Raw genomic sequence first — 23,601 nt, 5'->3', positions numbered from 1 at the left:
GTTACAAATAAACGAAGTCTTCAGACTACACTCTAAACACTCACAGACCGACCTCCTCTATTCTTCTGTAATCCTGGTTTCAATTCGCTCTCCATTCTCAACTGCTGAACCCTCCTGAACTCTCCACTTTGTCACTGTCACTTAAAACTGATATAGCCTCAACACCGACCACGCAGAAAACACAGCCTCTATTTTTGTAGAGGCGTGTTTACTCCGTCGTTGCATAGCAACGTTCGCGGCACGGATCCCATAGAAAGCCAGTCACGTGATAGCTACTCACCAGCCCTTTTGCGCGCTGACTGTTGTTTAGCAACGTGCTGTAAACATTCGTCCTTTTGTTGAGTCTGCTTACGCGAGATGTTTATCGCGCCGTTGCCTAGCTACACACGTTCCATTCTAACACGCGCGCGTGTGTGTGTGTGGGATATCTTGCGCGCATTGGACCCAATAGAGGTGTGAGTTCTTAAGAAACGGCTTGTTTTGTTAGGGGGCCCCATGAACAAGTCCCAATAGCAAAATATTTCATGGTTACACGTAATCATACGTCCCACGTTGAAACATTTACTGAGCGCTGACACCGTTTTGCAAAACTTTGACTGGATTCCATAGAGAATATGTCGATACTCGTTGGACAATTAGAGAGTACGAAACCGAATGCTGGATATTCTGGGGGTTAATTGATAACAAGCTTTTACATTGTGTTGTGGCTGTTACATTTAGGTAAATTGAAATATCCCACGTGACTACCACATCCATATACGAGTATATCTGTCGCGTTCTGTTGAGGAACATCATGTTAAAATTAACATCTACTCTTTAAAACCCTTGTTAATTTCGATTTCAACTCAATTTGGCTTCTAGTCCCATTCATGACATGATTATTATACATTCTTACCACTTTTAATTTTTATTCCACTCCAATCAGGTTGCAGGATTCAACAGGCAGTTCCAGTATGCCACAACACATGAACGTGCACCCCCTTGGCTTCTATGACATCGGTGAACGGAGTCACTTTTGAGAAGCTGACTGTTGCTCAGCCAGGCATGAAATTTGCTACTCCTTTATCTAACCCGAATGTTCATTACCTGTTCACAATAATCTGCTGCTGCCTTCTGTAATGAGCCATTTGGATTCTGTTCCTACCCTCACAATATATTTTTACCCTTTGGCGCTACAGCCCCAATTTGGATCTTGGCCTACCTACATGAAACTCTCCGTTTCACTTTAGTTTACTAGATCTTAGACGTTCGGTAGGACCCCTTGGGCCGGTGATCAGCTCGTCGCAAGGCCTCTACCTGTACACAAACACAGAAAAACGTACATACAAACAAACACCAAACATCCATGCCCTCAGTGGGATTCGAACCCACGATCCCGGCTTATGAGTGAGCGAAGACAGTGCATGTCTTAGACCGCTCGGATACCGTGATCGGAATCACATTTATTTAATATTCGTTTTAATATTATTACCCAATTTGCGGCTGCTTCTTCAGAGTTGTCGCTTTCTCTCAGTTTTTCCGATTAAAAGTGCAGTTCTCACGTGAGATATTTCTGACTTTAATATTACGCCAATAATGATTGTGTAATTAATATACATGCGGATTTTCCTGCACGTTCATACCGCGGCAGTCCTCCTCGTGTTAGTGCCTTGTCCTACGTCCCTCCAACAGCTGCGCCTGATTAGTATGTAACTCGGGTATACCAGGTTTTCAAGAAATGTAACACCTGAAAGATATACCGAGATGAAACACGTTTTGCACACACACACACACACACACACACACACACACACTAGCACAAGCTTCTGGGATTGAAGCCACTCCTGTCCAATATATCTGAAAAAAAGGACTCCCATTGGCATGCATAATGTATTTCCACATAACGGCTCTGCGGAAGAAGCAGCACACAAAACTGCCGAAATTGTTCTTATATTTTCCACGACTCAAAACCATTTGTATTCTTCTTTACTCGACATGCGTACTTAACCGAAATTGTGTGATATGGGACATGGCCTCGAAATGCAGCTTCACGTAGAGAACCCGCGATATTGGAATTTTGCAAATGCAGTTTCCAGTGTCAGACATTTTTATATCGTAGTACAATTTAATGATAATTTTATTAGTATCAGTCTGGAAGATTTATGGGGGACGAACGGGCAGACACAAACTCAATATTATATGTTCATTTACGACCTTATTTAAAACAAGGCAGAGACGTCAAATTGAAAATATATTATACAAAAATTCTGACGTGTTGCGTGTTTGTACCATCATTAGCAAATTACATTTGTATATTAAACCCATACTTCTTCCTGGCAAGTGCAAATTAATATAGTCTAACCAAATAAACGTATTTATGTAATATGAAATACCAATTGAAAGTACATATTAGCTTGCCCCTTAATTACACAAAGCATATCCTGTTCATGATTGAAATTTAATTATGTTTGCGCCTTGAGGGCTGTGTGTTCTGCTTCATGTTAGTATCTCAGAGCTTAACTGCCAGCTCAAAGCAAATGTTCGCTCTTTTCTTAAGCTCGGGTCTATGCAGAATCAATGATAATGGTTCTAGATCGGATTTTATTAACAATTCTCGTAAGTTGCTTTAAGAATGCAACGAAGGAAAAGCAATGGGTGTCCGTGCAAAGTACAAGGACTGCCAAACGCATTCCAATTGAATTACGTTGTAGATATCTGGAGGTAAAGTGAAGACTTCAGTTTTGCTCCGCATTGGTCAGACCCATACTTTGCACAACATAGAACTATTAGTCTTATCTATATTTACAAAACAACCATGAGTTATATACTATATATGTAGATTGGAAAGAGCTAGAACTTTTGTATGAAATATTTTTCAACTTGGCAAATCTTAAAAAAACAAAAAAATTTGAATATCTATAATAAGGGCGGAAAAATTCAGGAACAAGTCCTCCGGGAGGGATTTTAAGCCGTGGGTCCCGTGTCGTAGATTTACGGCACGTAAAAGATCCTCATGTCTCTAGGAAACCTCTGAGTAAAATTAGACAACAATTTCCCGCCCAAGTCTTTTCCAATGTCTCTGGTAGATGGGGGAAATATCATGTACCGACGGCCGACCTCGTTGGCTGAACGGGGCTGATAGCACGCACCAGTACTGGTAGGGGATGGCGACAGTTAAATATTGTAAAATGACTTGACAGTACCGTCCAGTATGACTCAGATTATATTTATACAGAACCTTTACACGTTTCGGTCAGATGTGACCATCTACAGAAAGCAGTAACAACATGTTGAGGAAGTACTATTACGTCGATCTTATGCTTACAGTTTTGTATAAAGATTATTTTCAATTTATTAAAATTAAAATGTATTTAAATTAATAATATATTATTAATGTTCTTAATATTTATAATCTTGAAAAGCTGAGGTTTGTGTCTACGTGCCTCCTCTGTCCAAACGAGAGATTTGGGTGTTATTTTCCGTCCTCTGAGGTCCTGGTAACATTGTTTCCCACCTTTTCATAAGATTCAGTAAGGATCTGTGTTGTTAAGTTTTTCCTCCTTTCGTTGTATATTGAGGCATATGTTTATTAGCATATTGTTTTTGCCTTCTGAAGATGGTGATAACTGATTTTATAGTCTATTTTCCGTCTTTCGAAGTAATAAAAGTTTACTTATGAGATCTCCTTGCTTTTTGTGTGTCTGTTTGTCTCTCTTAATCTTTTCGTTTCCTTTGCGAGCCATGTCTTGTCAAAGAAAAGGAGGCTATTCTTACCCGAATTTGTTATTGTAATGCTGACAACCGGTTGATACCAAGGTACAATACGGCAACCCAGTGGCTTGAGGTTAGACAGCCATGATGTTCAGGACAATAGATCGTCTTTCGCTAATGAGTTTAAATATCAACAGATCGACTCGTCGTGTAGATTTTCTTAACTAACATCCCAACAGAATTGTAGAGTATCTTCGATCGGAACCTTAGTCCATGATATTACCACGCAGAAATTTTTTAAAAATTAATTCACTTGGTGGGAGGTGGAGTTCAACTGGGTCCACTCGACACGGCGGTCACTGATTGGCCTATTGTAGCCTGCCCCGGGTGATTATGATGATGGAAAATTTGGTGGAATGAAGATTTGCAGGGGAAACCGAAGTACTAGGAGAAAACCCGTCCCCAGGGCCACTTTGTCCACCACAAATCCCACTTCTAGACCCGGGCCGCCGCGGTGGGAAACCAGCGACTAACCACTTGAGCTATGGCGCACGCAGAAGCTTAATATGGTAGCAGTGGACACAACGAGAGCTTTCCTTACTATAAGGCTGCCTTGAACATCGCTTGTATGTCCCGACCGTCTGCAACCGGCAAATTGAATTATGCGCAGTGTCTTAACGATGCTTTAGCTGTCTTGTGTCCCTTCACTCCGTAAAACGGCACTTAATTCAATTATAATTTTCCCTCTCCTTGTTCGCCTAAAGTATATATAGACAGACCTTGCATAGAGTATCGTTGTGTGGGGAAAATTGAGTTTACCACCGTTACGCATTCAGCATTAGAGAACCGATTTTTAGCAAAAGTATAAATTTCAATGAAATCGTGGCATTTGTATTTGTTTTCAACCTTCAAAAGGAAATACGGCCTAAGTACTCTTACATGTACAGCTCATTGCACCATTATATTACTTACTTATGGAGCTGAGCCCTTCTTGAGGAGAAACCAAATCTGCAGCTACTCAAGAATTTCCCAGAATTTTATTGAACTTGAAGGATCATTACCATGTTCACAAGAGCCCTCCACTGGTCCCTATCCTGAGCCAGATCAATCTAATCCATACCATCCCATCCTTTCTCTCTAAGATCCATTTCAATATTGTTCACCCACTTACGCCTTGGTCTTCCCAGTGGTCTCTTTCCTTCTGGCTTTCCCACCAATATCCTATATGCATTCCTTTTCTCCCCCAATTCATGCTACCAGCCCTGCCCATCTCATCCTCCTTGACTTGATTATTCTAATTATACTTGGAGAAGCGTACAAGTTATGAAGCTCTGCGCCATTACATTAACACAGGAAATTGGATATTATTGGTTTACACTGTAAGTTCCCTTTTTCCGCCAAAAATCATGAGCTTCTGAAAACTTCTGAGCCCAGGGCCACGTTCTGTGTAGCGCCTTGCTTGCGCACGTGTCGGGCTCCATCACAGAAGGTCGTGGAAACGAGGAAGGAGACGAAGAGACGCAGCTGCAATCAATCATAGAATTAATTTAAAGTATGACGTCACACACGGAAAGAAGTTCGGTCCTAAGTTAATATAAGTCTTGAAGTCAATTTATAAACTTAAATCAACTAACTTATTTAAACAAAGTCAGGAGCTAAGATCATCTTCCGCCGCAGAGGAAGGTGATATAACGCTAACGCTGAGAGGAGGCTGGCTGTCCGGTAACCAGAACTTTCTATTTCTCTGGTGTAACATTTGAGATAACGTCACATGATTCGGCAAGGAACGTAATGTTTTGGTGCTCCAAACAAAGCTGTGCTTATACGGCTTGGTTTTCTTCTAGTTCTGTCCTCAATCAGTTTTAATTTATTATATCAGAAATACGGAAGTAGAACATATTGTCACGCGCAGGAGTGATATATAAGACGGGGTTTGGATTAGATGATTCGATTTATTGACACTTATACATTTACACAATTCGAGACTACAAGCAATATAGCGCTATCGGTATTGCACACACTTTCCATTTCACGCACTACGATTCTCAGACTTCACTAGCCGTATCCTGGCAACGGATTTATCACACTCTCACTGTAACTTCAAATTACACGTGAAGTCTTCTGGGTAGAGTCTAATTCCTGCCATTTCTTCTCCATCACCTTCGACTGCCATCTCCAAAACTCGAACCAATTTCTTTTCGACTACTTCATTTCACGAGTACTGTTCTGTACTACTACGACTGCCAGCTTCGGAACTCGAATCTCTTATAAGCCCTCGGCACGGACCCAACGGAAAACACCGTCTTCTCTTGTTAATGATGCGTGTTTACTGGTCCGTTACCTAACAAAGGATGTCGTATTGTTGCTTGCGCGTTGCAGGAACGTGTTTACCGACCCGTTACCTAGCAATGTGTGTACACGTCAAAGTATATTTTGATCTGAAAAAATGTGTATGCAGATGTCCGAGAGTGTATTGTCAGTACATGTCTAACGTTCGTACTGTATGTGACGCAAGTAAGTTCGTTCAGAAGCCATTACGAGAGATGCACACGCGAGAGGTCATGCGGACATGATTGTACGATATCACTGTTTTTCATTTTGAAGTAAATATTACAAGTGTAATCTGCATCTGATCCACTTAGCTACTTGATAATAAGGATTAGGCTTATCTGAGGAGTCTTTCATTTTTTCCTTCTTTCTGTTTCGCACATGCGTCCACCCAAATAATGGAGTGTCCGTAGAAAACCCCCAGCGACAGCCACAGACAAATCAGGATTAAAGAAGCTGCTTGCAGTGTGCAGTGTCGCTTACAAGCAAATGGGAGGGCCATTTCTGTGACGTGTCAGAGCCCAGACCTGTCTACTTCATTATTATAGGGACGGAGGTTATTATGGTCATGAAGGGCCGCGCCATAGCTCAAGCGGTTAGTCGCTGGCTTCCCACCGCGGCGGCCCGGGTTCCATGCCGGGTCTGGTCAGGTGGGATTTGTGGTGGACAAAGTGGCGCTGGGGCAGGTTTTCTCCGAGTACTTAGGTTTCCCCTGCCAATCTTCATTCCACCAATTGCTCCACAGTCACCCTCACCTATCATCTGGGGCTGGTACAATAGGCCAGAAGTGGCCGCAGTACAAAGGACTTAGTCCCACTCCACTAGCAATAAAAATGGTCATTAAGATTAATGTCTTAAATTAAGTTCTACTGCGACGGAAGTAAAACATATGATATACGTATTTTCAAATGAACAAAAGTTTGCACAGATCTTCATGATGTCAGTATGTAACAAGTTTGGAGAAATGCACACCATAATATAGCAGTGGCGTTTTTAAGGTTAACTAATATCACTTAAAATGAGAATACACAAATGAAAATTAGTGAAGATCTCCCATGTAGAATTTATCAGCATCAGCTAAGCGGGTCAAGGGATACACAGAACGTTCCTTTATGGCTTGTACAAACCAAGGTTTACTGTGAATGAATATTGTTTAAAATCGGAATTCCTCAATGATTTATAATGAAAAATTTTATGGGATGTTTGGAAATAATCATTTATGGCGTTATGTAAACTGTATCTTATTGTAGATCGATATGTCTGAATTGCCCGAAAAGCATAGTGAAAATCTCGCATATAGCATCATGAGACAATCAACCCAGGTACCAGATCACGGACGGACACGAACCCCACGTAAAGTGTTTTTACTTTATTACTTTCTACATATTTTCTAATTGTATTCTTACCGTTGAATCACATTAGCCCATATCAAAACTGGTATATGAAGTTTAGATGTGAGGACCTCATTGACTGCTAACGAATAATACAATCAGCGTTTCCATGAATATGGGCAAAAGAGACAAGGGCTTTCAATTATAGAAATAGTCAAATGTAAACTAAAATTGAAGAAGGTTAAAATAAAATAAATTTTTACGTTTTATATAATGATGATCAAATAAATATATATCGGCGTGTAAAATACCTGATTTTAATAGGAATACAAACGTTTTTTGAGCAAAACCAAGAGATAAGACCACTTTGGAAATATAGGCGTAGATTGGAATGTTATTTTAAAAAGGGTGTTAAAGAAATAGAGTTTGAGATTTGAACTGTGTTTGTATGACTCGCATTAACGCCCAATTTTGGATTTTTGTGAATGCTATAGAAATTTTCGAGGCATACAGAGGGGGAGTTATTTCCTAACTGTATGAGCGATCATCAGCTTCTAGGGAACTTTGATCCATGAATTAGTTACAGTACACTCGGAATAAAATTAAGAGGTATTGTAAACCACTTTCGTTTAATCGTAAATTATCTAGTCATTATAAACATCCTACATTTCGACCCCTCGTGCCTGAAGTTGAGTGTTCTGTTAACACAGCGTGCCAGGCAAACAAAAGTGCTCAATTAATGTTTATATCTGCGACTCAAGGCAGCGGTGAATGGAACTCAAGTAATTCGAATTCGTTCTGGGAGCTAGTCAAGTGTTTGTCAGTCCCCGTGAGGACCCTGATGCTTAAGGCTGCTGACGCACCAGCCAACCATTACATGTGAAGCTAACAGGGGAGAGTAACAAAGTTGGCTGTCAGCTAGTCTGCGGCGAAGCGCCCCACTTTCAGACGAAACCGTCTTAACGTGGTGATTGTTGCTACCATTTACTCCCAGGTTCAGACGTTGAAGTATGTTGAACTGTCTGATTCTGCTTGCTGAACAAACTAATAATTTTTTTACTTCGCTTAGTGGTTGGTGTAGTGCTACTGGTTCCACTCGGCACAGCTGCTACTGATTGGCCTATTGTAGCTTGCCCCGGGTGATTATGATGATGGAGAATTTAGTGGAATGAAGATTGGCAAGGGAAACCGAAGTACTAGGAGAATATCCACCCTAGGGCCACTTTGTCCACCACAAATCCCACTTGACCAGACCCGGAATCGAACCCGGGCCGCCGCCATGGGAAACCAGCGACTAACCGCTTGAGCTATGGCGCGACCAATCTAATAGATTAATTAATTGACTGAATTCTTTCTATTGTAACTTGACGATTCAACACTGCGATCCACCATTGAAGACTTCAAGAGTTTTATGAAAGGGCGAAGAGATTTCAACCATTCAGATTATAGGACTACCGTAGTTGGGTGTCCGGGAACTGCTTCCTAAGCAAAGTACATGTATTAAAGTAGGCTTTCTCGTCTCTAGACTTTGGACTGCCCTAATCTGCGGCCCACAGATGATATGCCGATAATTATAGTAATATATTCACGCGTTGAAGGCAATATGTATGAGTATTATACACGTAATAATTAAATTTTCCGCGCAATAGCTCAAGTGGTTAGTCGCTGGCTTCCCACCGCGGCGGCCCGGGTTCGATCCCGGGTCTGGTCAAGTGGGAATTGTAGTGGACAAAATGGTGCTGAGGTGGGTTTTCTCCGACTACTTCGGATTCCCCTGCCAATCTTCATTCCACCAATTGCTCCACAATCACCCTTACCTATCATCTGGGGCTGGTACAGTAGGCCAGAAGTGGCCGCAGTAAAAGGGACTTAGTCCAACCCCACTAGCAATAAAAAAATAATTAAATTAATTATTTTCGTTTAGCACGGTCCTTCGGCATGTAGCACGAATGAGGAAGAGGAGGAATGCATATAGGATATTGGTGGAAAAGCCAGAAGGAAGACACTACTGAGAAGACCAAGACCTCGGTGAGCAGACAGTATTAAAACGGATCTTAGAGGGAGAAATTGGGATGGTATGGATTGTATTGCTCTGACTGATAATATGGACCATTGGATGGCTTTTGTGAACGCCGTAATGAACCTTAGGGTTCCATAAAATGCGGGGAAGTTCTTGAGTAGCTACACAATTGGCGGCTACTCAAGAAGGGCTCAGCTCCATGGGTGAGTGAGTAAGCATGATCCTTCTTAAGGTTACAGACACTCAGATCTTCAGGAATATCTCAGAATTTTAGGTACCCAAATGTTCATTGCCATATTCACAAGAGTTCAGCACACCGGAACTTATCCTGAGTCAGTCTACATCTTCACACCCTCTATTTTCAACATAGTTTTCTGTAATTATGAAAATCTGTATTCGGACTTGGTAACTTCCCTTCAGTTTTCCTGGCTAAAATTTTGTATTCACTTCTCATTTCCCCACTGTTCCACATGTAACACCCATCTCACTCTCTTGATTTGGTCGTCCTAAAATATTTTTGAAAGAAAACAACTATGGAGCTCCTCAGTATGTAGTTCTCCCCTGCTTCCTTGTACATCCGAATATTCTCCTCAGCATCCTGTTCTGTTTGTATTGCTACGGGCCCTAATTTGCACATCTGGTGTGTGTTGCTTCGTGCTCATGAGTTCCTGCTCCACTTCCTTTCCTTGCTTTCAGACGGAGACAGAGCCCCAAAATGGAGACTGTGTACCCATATCCAATCCTGCCAAAAATGAGAAAATCTTCTCATGATAACCGGATGTATGGTTCGATCCCATGATCTGTAGAATACCATGGGTTTTCCCTTACTACGTATTCGTTCTGCACAATCGAACTTGAACCAAAAGAGCCAGTCGCACTAAACACAATTAACTGCAGTCGCTCGCTAGAAACCCAAATAATCATATTCTATCGGATTTTTACCCTCGAAATAACCTCTTTTCCCCTCGAAACGAGAAATCGAGTGTCATCACGTGAGTCCTAAAGGGAAGAGATTTTTCAGGGATTTACAGAACCGAGTGTCAGTACAATTCGATTCCACTGCTTATAGAGGAACTTATGTTACATATTTTAACATGCAAGATTAATATTAAAACATCAATTTAGTAACACGACATAATAGAAAGTTTTAAGGAAATTTATATCACAACAGATAGTAATATGGACCCATATTAAGACACAAGCCAAAGAAGAGGGACAGGTCTTGAGAACTGCCTAATAATGAACCAGCTGGATTGAAACATGTGGCAGACGAAGAATAATAAACAAATGTTAATACAGTAATATTGGTTTGTATTTACAGTTGTGTTGACGGCCATATAATAACACCACAGAGTGATACAGAACAGGAAGCATACAGTAATGATGTTTTGTTATATATTGGAATAAGCATGACTGTATTTAAATATTATATTTTAAGTACCTCTCAGTTTCACTTCCGGTCAAATTAAGAACATAAATTGATGGTTAACAAGAACAAACTACTGAACAAAATGAGAGTACATTTTTTATTGCTAGTGGGGTGGGACTAAGTCCCTTGTACTACGGCCACTTCTGGCCTATTGTACTAGCCCCAGATGATAGGTGAGGGTGATTGTGGAGCAATTGGTGGAATGAAGACTGGCAGAGGAAACCGAAGTACTTGGAGAAAACCTGCCCCAGCGCCACTTTGTCCACCACAATTTCCCACTTGACCAGACCCAAGATCGAACCCGGGCCGCCGCGGTGGGAAGCCAGCGACTAACCGTTTGAGCTATGGCGCGTCCAGAATGAGAGTAAATGACAGAATACCGGAGAAAACCAAATATTGTAAAGATTTGTAATTTACACTCCACCAAACACAACTAATAATATGAAAGCGAAGGGTGGAATTTTGCTTGCTTAGATCTGATTATGAAAACATACAAAATTGCAATCGGAAAACTTGAAGAAATTTGGTCAATTTAGAAACTTATAAGGTAAAGGCATATAATTAAGTCCCTATATTTAACTGGCTAAGCACTATGACATGGAGATATATGAGAGAATAAATGAAAGTGGATTGAAATGAGAGACCTGGGAGGATGTTATTGAAATATATCTACAGGAATTATGGTAAGAGAATATGAGTGCATTCATCTGACTTAGGGCAGGGTCCAGTGACTTTCTGTTGTAAACATGGTAGTGAATCTTCAAATTCGATAAAATTCGGAGAAATCATTTCCAGATGAGCGCCTAAGAGTTTTCAAGAAACATGCCTTTCAATGTAGTTAGTTATTGTTACTGAATTCTATCACAATTCAAGTGGCTTCTTAAGTTCCTAGGCTTTATGCCTCTGCTTTATACTCTGGACACGTGCCAGGAACACGTGTCTGTATTTGTCTTCTCATGTTGAAGTAAATCATCTTACTTACGAGATATAATAATGAAATAAGAAAGAGAGTTCATGACGCTGAAGCAGCCCAGCTTTAACCTCTTTGGTTGAAACATCGCCACGACAGAGATCCTCCCACAAAAGAAGTGCTTTCCCCTTTCCTCAATCTTACATCTGTGCTTTACGCCTTGTAACCCCCTTGGGGGTCGGCCCCTCCAGGGGATTCTGCACTTCCACTCTCTGTTGCACTTCACCATGTATTTTTTTAATACCTTGACGGTGGGGTATTGGATGGAATAAAACTTCGTTTCAGAAGAGAAATCCCTGCAACTTGCAGTCCCATATTTTAGTTTTTTTTCTGGAAAATTTGTCAGACTGAAAAGAATACCTTTTAGTCTAACGATTCCTGGTTCTTTTCCTGCTGTTCATTTTCGTGAAATAGCATTCAGGCTTATGTCAGATAATTCATCTATCCAGACTTGCGTGGTATTACTTCATGGCTGTCTTTGGTACGCGGTAGCATAGTTTTTTGAGGCACCATGCTAGAAGCCGGAAAGTCGTGAGTTCGTGTCGCGATGCGGTGGGTTTTTTAAATTTACCTAATCCGTCCAGCAGCACAATGGCCCTGGGGTCGATTCAGTCTTTCACAGAAATGAGTACCAGGAATCCTCCTGGGGGTAAATGGCGGCCGGCGGGTGAGACTGACCACCTCACTGCCATCTCTGAACCGACTGTCTAGAAAATAAGGGAGCCTCAACTTCTCACAACTCTATGGGCCTCCATGGCATGTTACAGGAATAGCTTTACATTTTACGTCTTTCTACAAATAGCACACAGGGACATAAAGTTCAGAATGGGCCACCTTCACACATTATATCCCCAATACGAGAACAATCGCCAAACTGTTCAGGAACACACATATAAATAGCATCCACAACTACTAATATTACCAAGTCATGAGAACAAATAAGCAAAACTCAAAATAGCCCAACACATACTCAGTACAGTACAATTGATTAGAAACACTGCATGTTGAATATAAAGGCCAATTACTACACACTCTCGAAAGCTTTTATATAGAATTTAAATACATGAAACCTAAGAATGATTGTTGTTGTGAGTGCATACAGGTAAGACGAAGGGAGGTTCATGGCGTACTGAGTGACTGTCAGCTTCCCAAGAAAGGCTCTTCTGCATGGAGTATTTCTGTAGATGTGGATGGGAGGATAATATTATAACTAATTATAAAGAGTTAACCATTGAAGTAAATTACATTGACTCAGAATGAAGATTAACGATTGACTCGTGTGAGCAAAATGATTTGTCTCAGGTTTCAAGAATAAAGAATAATTTCTTGATCAGCTTGTGAAGAAACTTTTTCATACTACGTGTTTCATACTTGGCTTATTGTTCGAAACTAAAATAGAGTCAACATATACTTCCGAAACGTCTGTTAACTTTCAACGGCTAGAACTCTCAGATACGGTTAGTTCTGTTTCAGTTGAACGGTATAAAATTCTATTTGAAGAGGCCACCCTGATATTTACTTAGCTGGTCTAGAAATTTCTTGATTTTGAGGAAATGAGACAATTCATTGCTACAGAATCCCGGAATTCGACCGTATTTTCAGTCACTTTAATCTCTTATGCAGTAACTAAATCCTTTTCACTTCTAGAAGTGCCTGCAGAACTGCGTTTAGGCTTTCCGCCATACAGAAGTGTCGGAGAAGTTGCCGCACCACCGCGGCGAACTTGTAGCCAAAGTACCAAGGCCGAACTTGAAGTGTAAAAAGCTATCCGGATACACCGTAACCGTTCTTTGGTTCTGCTAGTTCCGGTAGAGAAATTCGACTCCTCTCAGGCCGTGTTGACTGGCCACGACTCGGGTGATTAGTGGGGCTTTAGGCGTAGGAAAGTCACACTCAACGCCAATTAACTGTGTGAAGTCTTTATTCAAACGGCACTATTTAAACGGTAACTGCACCGTAGTGACACACTTAACAGATTTGTGGATTTAGTCTTCTTTACCGTTTACTAAAACACCCAAGTCAATGGGCATCACAGAGTGTATAGACGGGGATCAGGACACGTGTACCCCGGTGAATGTAAATTTCGGAGCCCTCCGCCAAGCACGCTCTGAATGGTAAATATCTACCCTGGTTACCTAAAATGCGGTCAAAGGACGTCCCACTTCAGATTATGATTGGCTGGACCGGCAGACTGGGAGGTTGCTTAATCTTTCTCCTCCAATTAGAAAAGAAATATCCACGCGTGTAGAGTTTAGGGGTAAACTTTGCCACCTGCTGCGTGACTGTCAAAAATGGGATTTTGGGGTAGCAGAAAACGACGCTGCTAAAATTATGACTTCCCTTTTCAAAGTTTAGGATTTCTAAAGATCTCGGTCTCGTGTTGCGCATTAACTTGACTGATTTACGTATGTGCAGCTGGCTTCAAGCTTGACCCAAGCCAATCGATGCGTGTCTCGGGGGAGGGGTGGGATCTCCAATTGTGAGACGAAAGTGAGGAATTTCACCGAACCCTACCCATACAAAAAACATCAATTAACCGTCCCATAAATTGGACAGTTACAATATGTAAGAGTTTGGGTCCTCACGGCCGTGACCAATGAGAACTGTCTACAGGAATTTAATGCTATGTAGACTGCCGTTCCGGAAGAATATAACGCCTTTAGCTTCAAGGTCGATGATTAAGCCGAGGAAGCAGGAAGAGCAACGTTAATCCGTTCCTCGCTCGCGTTTTCATTCGATTCTGAAACGGAGGCAACCCATTCCTACCAAAACGTCGATCAATCCCAGTAGACTATACAGCATCGTATTGCAGAGAATAATTTGCCTGTTGTTTATAGTAAAGCAAAGAAATTGTTTAAAATTAAATCACATATCTTCAGAACACTTTCTTAATATTTGTGTCCACGTATATACGAGAATGCACATATCTTTAATATACTCCATAAAGAGTAACAGGGCACTATAACCTGATAATGGCAATTACAATTTAGTGTTGCAAGAAACAAATATTAAATTGCTTTTACGTGTCATTAACTTCAAGTTCAGAAGACAAAATTTGTGATATAACACATCATTGCTAATACCTGCCACCATAGCACACAGATTGATAAGACATGTAAGAAGTAAATTAATCGCTTTATGCATTAAACTTCATATAGTCTTCAAATAACCTGGTTTGCCTTCGATGTGGAAATTACGGGGAGACAGGTGATGAATATTAGAGTACGTAATTTCTGGGTCTCATAATGGCCCTAACCAGTCTCTGTCCAGCCCTGCTGAGCTGTATATAGGCCTAACTGGTGCACAGTGTCGGACGGAATACGGTCATTTGCCTGGAATATATTACGCATGTATTCTGTCTCCTTAACAGATCGTGCAACGATAGTAGTGTCACCATAAGGGCATAGGCTTGAAGAAAGGGCCACATCTCATATCCTATGTAAAGGAAAATTTGTTATATAATTTTATTGAATATATTCCGCATAGATTTATCACCTATAGTAAAATCGATCCAGTCATATCTGGTTTGTGTAATATTTTATTTTTCGGTAGGAACTATTTGCCTTGCGTGCTGTATCAAAGAATGTTTTCGGAAGGCTAGCTTTCTGAGCTCCAGCAGGGTATATATATCTTGTGTTTTGAAGTTATCCTATTAGCTTTTGCACCTATCAGGTTCACCGCAGGTTTCAGGATGTTCTTATTGCGTGATAAATTCTCATGCACCAGGCGAGGTTATCTAAACTTTTCACCTTCTGCTTTAATGATATATAGAAGGTAATTCAGACCCCTAACTTATCTCCATGAATTAGTGTTGCAAACGAAGAGCTGAAATTCACACTGAACATTTAAACTTTAAGACCCAAGGAGTCGGACGGATTCTTCCTTTTCTCTTAATTGTTATTCCTTTTCTTTCCATCTTATTCTTCGTCTCTTTTTTCTCTCTTTCTCTGTTCCTTCTATATCACCTATTTCTCCTTCCTTTCCTCCTAATGTTCCTTTCATTCTTCTCCTTTCCGCCTTTCTCATTTTATTATTCTTCACATTATTGTTCTTCTGCTTTCTTTTATATTTCATCGCTCTTTCTCTTATGCATTCGAAGTTTGAAAGGACTAAACAAAAAATTTAGGCATAGAGTGTTGTGAACGTAGGAGCAAGGAAGAGATAAATTATTATAATTATGTAAATGTAATTTGATAACATAAACATTATTAGAATGAATACTTAAACATACCTAATTGAAAATGAAAACGTACTGTTAGCCAGATAGCCAGGTTCATACACCTGTGCGAATAAAATTTGTATTTTTTCTTCCTCTCCATCCAAATTAACCACACGATCTACTTGCAGGAAATAGATTCTACTTCCGACTTCAAGTGAACAGGATAAAGAAGATAACCTACCCTAGCTTGAGATTAGTCCTGCTGAGCGTCCAACACGGGAGTTTTTCTTTATTTTTTTTTTCCTTGGCACTACAGCCCCAGTGGGCCTAGGCCTACCTACATGAACTTCTCCATTCACTTCGGTTTCTCTAGATCTTACACATTCGGTAGGACTCCTTGGGCGGGTGATGAGCTCGTCCCAAGGCCTCTACCTGTACACAAACACAGAAAAACACACACACACAAACTAAACATCCATGCCCTGAGTGGGTTTCGAGCCCACGATCCCGGTTTCCAAGCGAGCGAAGACAGTGCATGCCTTAGACCGCTCGGCTACCGTGACCGGAGGAGTTTTTCTTTAGTATAATAAATACGGAAATATGACCAACTTCGAAACATAATGGTTTTACTCATTTGAATCTATGAACGAAGTCACTAGAGAGGGTATTTTATTGATAATTGCGTTTTATTCCTGTAACTCCTGAGTGCAAGGAACAATAACAGCCGCTTTGTGCTCACGTATCAAATATGTACTGTACACTCTGACTCAGTCTGTTATAGTTCCCTTCCCCCAGCTCGCCCGAGATTCAATCCAAATGATTTGAACTTACAAGTTCGGATCTATAGGAGTGTGCTCTATTGCATTGTACATGAGGTTACTTTGCCGTTTCACAGAAAGTCCAGTGTGTTTGTTACAAGGGGGGAATGTTGAACCGAATCCACAGCTGGAAAAACTTAAATCTTAATTAAGTTCCTCTTAGCATTCGAATTTTGAACTTCTGTTTGCCCCCCTACCCTTCACCAAAAATCCAATCTTCCCCATTGCCTTCTTTTATATAATACTTTTTAATTTCCTTCGTTTCCAGGAGAGATTCATTGTGAAAGCTTTGATGACAGAAGTGAAATTACAAAGAATTGGCTAATGGTAATGTCACATTAATTGTAATTAGGTGTCCCTTTTCCACGAGAAACTTTGTTTCCAATTCTAACCCTCCAAGTAAGTCTCAGGCTATTGACCTTGGAGTTTTAGCGTAACTTATACTCTCGAAGTACAGCCCGTTTCATTTAACTACGTTGTTCAGTGGTAAGTAATACAGAGACGTATTCCGAAGAACACGATTTGAAATGTCGAAATTGAGACAGGATAGCGTCACTAATGTTTTCATGATTTTCCTCGGCCTCCATAAACAGTTGCTTGGATAGAGCCTTAATAGTTCGCGACTGCTTCTTCTTTCCATTCCTTCCTGACAGCCACTCACAGTTCGTGCCAGTCCACCCCATATGTCGTATAGCGTTTGAATCAATTGTTACATTGGCCTGAAGGAAATCTATCTGTAGACATTGTATTGTCACGAGTTTATGGGTCCGTGACTAAAAATAAAGGGTTTTGAATTTGATGATTGGATATTTAATGACGCCTCCTTTACAATCTTTCTTAATTACAATAATTTTCAATAACTCAGGATAAACCTTCGGCCGAACCCTTTTTCCGTAACTGCCGAGGAATTGCCATATTCTTGTTTTCCTTCTCTCGCTGGGGTGGGTTTTCTGCGAGTACTTCGGTTTCCCCTGCCAAGCTTCATTCCACCAAATTCTCCATCATCATAATCACCCGGGGCAGGTACAAAAGGCCAATCAGTGGCCTCCGTGCCGAGTGGACCCAGTTGGACTCCACCCCCCACTAAGCGAATTTATAAAGAAAATACTATCCGTTTCATTTGGTTTAACCAACTTTGATCGCGCTTTAATATTTAAGGGACTGCCCGAAGCTTTTAATTATATAAAATATATTCTTTGAAATATTAATTGTGCATGAGATTTTACCACTGTTACTGTTAACGTTGGCTTTTCGTGTGGTGTACGAATTAAATCGTTGAATTTAATTGCTGTCAGTGTGGCAGCAAGCAGTCGGAGGACACTTCGTTTGGTTCTTGTTAATATTACTTGAATACTAAGGTCGCTATGATCTATGTGAAGACGGGTCCCATATAACACAGCGCTTGAGTCTGGAAGAGCTATTCTTCCTTTGAAGTACAGATGTTATTTTCGTCCTTGGACAACAACAGATGTGAACTTGTTATGAAAATTACGTACATGGTTTATGGCTTTCTTTCACAGAAGCGAAAATAAAATTTGTATTTGTGTCATCTTCAGAAAATTGAAAGCACTTTCTTCCTTCCTTTTAAGACAGTTTCATGGATATATATTTCGTCATTTCTTCTTGCTATATAAAAGAGGATCGACGCCGGCAATTAGCCACCTGCTTGGCATTGTCAGGAAACTGAATCTACTGTTGGTTCTTTGTTCCAGGTTCGGCCCTTCTGCAGATCGTCGAAGTGTACAAGGAAATTCAATCTCAGCAGATGAACATTGTGAGTACAACAGGGGACTGAATTATTGACGGGGACTTGGGAGGAAAGAACAATTCTTACCTTCAGGGAAAGCGGCCTCCGTAGTCTAGGGGTAACGTTCCCACCTCATGACTCAAGGTACGCGGGTTCAAACCCGGCAGAAAAATTCAGGGAACAAGTTCTCCGGGAGGGACTTTAAGCCGCGGTTCCCGTGTCGTAGATTTACGGCACGTAAAAGATCCTCATGTCTCTAGGAGACCTCTGAGCAAAATTAGGCAACAATTTCCCTCCCAAATAGTTTCCAATGCCTCTGGTAGATGGGGGAAATATCAAGTACCGAAGGCCGACCTCGTTGGCTGAACGGGGCTGATAGCACGCACCAGTACCGGTAGGGTATGGCGACAGTAGAAATTAAAGGGGGACGCACAATGGACCAATAACTGGTCTAAGTGCATGGGGAAACCCACCCCCTTTAATAATAATAAATAATAATACCTTCAGGGAATAATATAATTCGCAGTACTTTAAAACAGAGTACACGAGAAAACATTTTATACATGAGAGAGATTTAGAGAGTGGACAATTTATTATATTACATAACGAAGGATTTTCTAATTTATTCAAGCCATCTCTTATCTATCTAGCTAAATTCGCTTAGTGGGGGGTGGAGTCCAACTGGGTCCACTCGGCACGGCAGTGGATTGGCCTATTGTAGCCTGCTCCGTTTGATTATGAAAATGAAGAATTTGGTGGAATGAAGATTGGCAGGGGAAACTGAAGTATTCGGAGAAAACCTGATTCAGCACTACTTTGTCCACCACAAATCCCACTTGGCCAGACCCGGGCTAGAACCCTAGACGCCGCGGTGGGAATCCAGCGACTAACCGCTTGAGCGAGGCTATAAGGATGTACGTAGTTAGTAAATAACATGCAAATAATAAATAATCATAATAACGTCACTTCGAATCCAAGAGAGAAATTAGAGAAAAATGTAAAAGAAAATTTTATAAGCATGGAGTTTCCGAGAAATCTGACGGCAATTTGCACAATAACCAGACAGGAACAAACTTCATGAACACTTGTCCATGGTCAGTAATTAGTAAGAATAATGAGCTTTGGTGACTGTGAAGCACGTTCTAGTGATTTCGTTTAGCAATAAGTGCCCCATTGACGTTTTCATGTGAGGACGTTTCGGGATCTCGTTTCTAATTCTAATCCCGATTTCGAGCATAAGGAACCTACGTTTCTACGAGTTTCTACGACAGGTCATGAAAGTAACATTAGCAGATTCTTTGAAAGAGTTCCCCACACCAGATTTACGCAGTTTATCTATTCACGAGGCTCCGTTTTATTCAAATTGCGCTATCTCCCCTGATGATCTACCAAATAAACCCTAGAAGCGAGAAAGGCATTTTAGCAAATGGCGTGAAGCCAAACTTTTTCTATCGCGCTTAAGCTTGAAGTGCAGCGCTATGAAATACGAAGTGAACTGCTGCGTTTCATGCGACAGTGGCTTCAGACAGTTCGTATGCCAGAGAAACAGGCGCACATCTTAATTGACGCCCATCAACGCTATAACACGAAATATAAATTTGGATGAGGCCTGTTTATGCTTTAATTACATGTCTCTGATCTGCTAGAAACTCCAGGGCCTTAATTACCAGGGCTGCGATGTGTCATATAGCTATGAGAAAGATCTGGAACGGAAGCTGTTCATATTTAGTATATATGTTAAGAATACAACGGACGCTAAAACATTAAAATTAGGAAGGATAAACTCCGTGGCCTGTAGTCCGCAAGCGAACTATACCAACCGAGAGACCGCCGCTTGTCGGCGAAGTTGTCGGCCAACTTTTGTGGATAGAGGGTGTCCCTTGGTCAGCGCAACGATACCCACGGCCGTTAATCTCGGTTTTTCTAGACCGGAGCCGCTATTTCCTTGAAAATGTTCCTCTTTTATCCTCACGAGGCTGAGTGGACCCCGTTCCAGACCAGCTGCTTCTCAGAAAATCTGATAGCGCCGGGAATCAAACCCGGGACCTCTGGATTTGTAGGATTAATTTGAGACGTTGTTAGCAGCTCACATGCTTATGTAAGTTTAAAGTAAAGTAAAGCTATCCCTGTACCAGGCCGTGAAGGCCCATAGGGTTGTGAGACGTTGAGGCTCCCACATTATCTAGACAATCGGCTCAAAGATGGCGTTAAGGTTGTCAGACTTACTCACCGGCCGCGCTTTACTCACCAGGAAAATTATTTAATTAATTCCTGGTACTCATTTCTGTTAGAGGCTGAGTAAACCCCAGGGCCTAGTGCGGCTGGAAGGATTAGATCAATTGAAAAAATCCAATTACCTCATCGGGACTTCAACCCGCTTGTAGCATAGCGCCTCAACCACTACGCTACCACTCACATGCTTATGACTGGAAATAAATGACATAGCAGAAACGCGCTTTCCAAGACATGTCTCTGAATGTACACTTACAGACTGTGTACTCAGTACAGCAATCCGCGACGCATCACAAATATATCGTGACGAATAGTCCCATTGCTAGGCAACGCTAGACAGACTCGCCGACTGACCGTCTCTCGTAATATAAGACTCAGACTCAGTGAGGAATCGGTTAATGAGTTGGTTGATGAGTGAGTAAGTAAGTAGGATAGAGGGTTGCTGTACTTCAGTCTTCATGAAATGTTGTGACAAACTGGTAGCTGAGCCCGAAGGTAGTTCGGGAACCCAGAGGGAACGTTCGCCGTTGGAAGCCACTACCAAGCAACGGCTAAAGAAAATCGTAACAGACTAAGAGCACTAGCCTGTGTATGACAGTGATTTGTAAAGTGCAGTAACGAGTCGTGTACCAAGTAAATCCGCTTACAAATCCAAAACCCCCTCTATAGTCACCCTATGCACTTGATAATATAGAAATACGTGTATTTAAATGCATAGATTTGGAAGCTCTTTCTGTTACCGATTGACTTAACAGCCGTAGAACAAAATTACTCGCAAACATTTTGCTCACAAACGTATTCAAGTTACTGCATTTAACAACTCAGATCAGTAGCAATTTATTTAATATTCAATATTTCAGAAACACTTTCTTTTCAAACATTGACATAAAGTTCGCTAATATGTAAAACTTACTCATGAACCTAATTAATTTTGAACTTGTTTGTGAGAAAGTTTAAGTGGATCTTAAACTAAATATAACGTCATTTTGTATTTATCTCAATAGCTTGGATTATGTGGACCGTCTCTGTGGTCCAATGGTCAGAGTTCCTTGCTACAGATCCAGAGGTTCCGGGTTCGATTCCTGGCGCTACCAGATTTTCTGAGAAGTAGTTGGTCTGGAACGGGGTGCACTCAGCCTCATGAGGATACCTGAGGATCTATTTCAAGGAAACAGCGGCTCCGGTCCAGAAATCCATTGCGCTGAACACGTAACATCCTCTGTCCGCTAAATTTGTCACTAGCTTTGCCTACAAGCGGCGGTCGCTCGGTCGGTACAGTTCGCTTGTGGACTCAAGCCACGGAATTTAGTTCACTTAAGCTTGAATTATGTAATGAACGTGTCTGAGCCGATCTATGTGATACGGCTCAACAGTGTGAGGATGTTACTACCCTCAAAGCAGTGGTAAAACCAAGCAGACTTGCTGTCTACCTGTATAATTGAGAAGTGGCAGAATATGAAATGAGGCCAAAAGAATGAGGTGACGAAAGGACAGATAGGGTCAGGGAGACTGAAATGTCATTCTTTGATAAAATTCAGTTTGGCAGTACGTTTCAGAAACTGATTTGTAGAACAGCCAATATTTAAACTTGTGTGTCAGATAGGAGTCGAACCAGCCGCTACTGATATAAAGTGACTCACTTACAGCTACTCATGATTCTGTGGACATTAGAGACATAAATCCAAATCTTAAACCATGATTTACACTTTCAGTTCTTTAACCTCTGGCACGGCGGCCACTGATTGGCCTATTGTAGCCTGCCCTGGGTGATTATGACGATGGAGAATTTGGTGGAATGAAGATTGGCAAGGGAAACTGAAGTACTCGGAGAAAACCCGCCCGAACGTCAATTTGTCCACCAAAAATCCAACTTGACTAGACCCGAGATCGAACCCGGACCACCGCGCGGTGGGAAGCCAGCGACTAACCGCTTGAGCTGTGGCGCGGTCCTTGACTATTCAGCGATAATTTGTCCGTCCGCTACGTCATACGGTGCAGCCCCTACTCCGATATGTCTCTTGGGGTTTAAAACGAGTTTAAATTTTGCTATTTCAGTGTCCAGGTTAATGTCGTCCCTTTGACTTCTCCGAGTATAAAGTACGGAGAAAATTGTCAAAGATTTAAATATCCTTATTTTCCTGTCGTAAAATAGAAATCTGTGTTGCTGAATACGTTTTCTAATCAAGAGTTTCGGTTCCTATGGAATAAATTCCATACCAGTGTTACTGCTTCACTCTAAGTACTCTTGTCTCAGGAATACAACAGATTTGTTCCATTTTCTGTAATCAATGAATTTATTGATTTAAACTTTTGAATGCCCAAGATTCCATACACCTCTCATGAGACACAGCTCTTGCAGCAAGTAACATCATGACACGTTTCTCTGCTTTAATGTCAGGTATATGGCTGTCAAAGGGACACGCGGTAGCATAGTTGATTGAGGCAGTATGCTACAAGACTTGAGGTCATGAGTTCGATTCCCTCTGAAGTCACTGCAACTTTCAATTGACCTAATCCTTCCAGCCGCACTATGGCCCTGGGGTCGACTCAGCCTCTAACGGAAATGAGTACCAGGAATATTCCTGGGGTAAAGGGCGGCCAGCGCTTAAGGCTGACAACCTCACAGCCGTCTGTGAGCCGATTATCTAGAAAATGTGGGAGCCTCGACGTCTCACAACCCTATGGACCTCCTGGAGCTGTTTCAGGGATAGCTTTATCTTTTCTTATATATGACTCTCAGGGCCCTGACTTTGATGGAATATAAAGTAATTTTTGTTATAGCCTCTTAATATTGATGTACATATCTGAAAATGAATATATATATATTTTAAATAGTAAGTATTTATCCTTGAAAAGAAAGAAATATCCGTAGCTTGC

General features: G+C 41.3%; 1 protein-coding gene across 1 annotated transcript in view; it reads left to right on the top strand.

The window, feature by feature from the left end:
* Positions 1-23,601, top strand: part of LOC111866795 — a gene marked incomplete at its 5' end in the record, with an annotated part of 169,494 nt that overhangs the window by 126,594 nt on the left and 19,299 nt on the right. The window contains 1 exon segment of the mRNA XM_023856061.2: positions 18,458-18,519. Within this exon segment, the coding sequence (XP_023711829.2) occupies positions 18,458-18,519 (62 nt within the window).

The sequence above is a fragment of the Cryptotermes secundus genome, unplaced genomic scaffold, assembly GCF_002891405.2.
Source record: "Cryptotermes secundus unplaced genomic scaffold, Csec_1.0 scaffold432, whole genome shotgun sequence".
NCBI classification, from domain to species: domain Eukaryota; kingdom Metazoa; phylum Arthropoda; class Insecta; order Blattodea; family Kalotermitidae; genus Cryptotermes; species Cryptotermes secundus.
The sequence above is the reverse complement of the archived record's forward strand: the minus strand, read 5'-3'. Positions and strand labels throughout refer to the sequence as shown.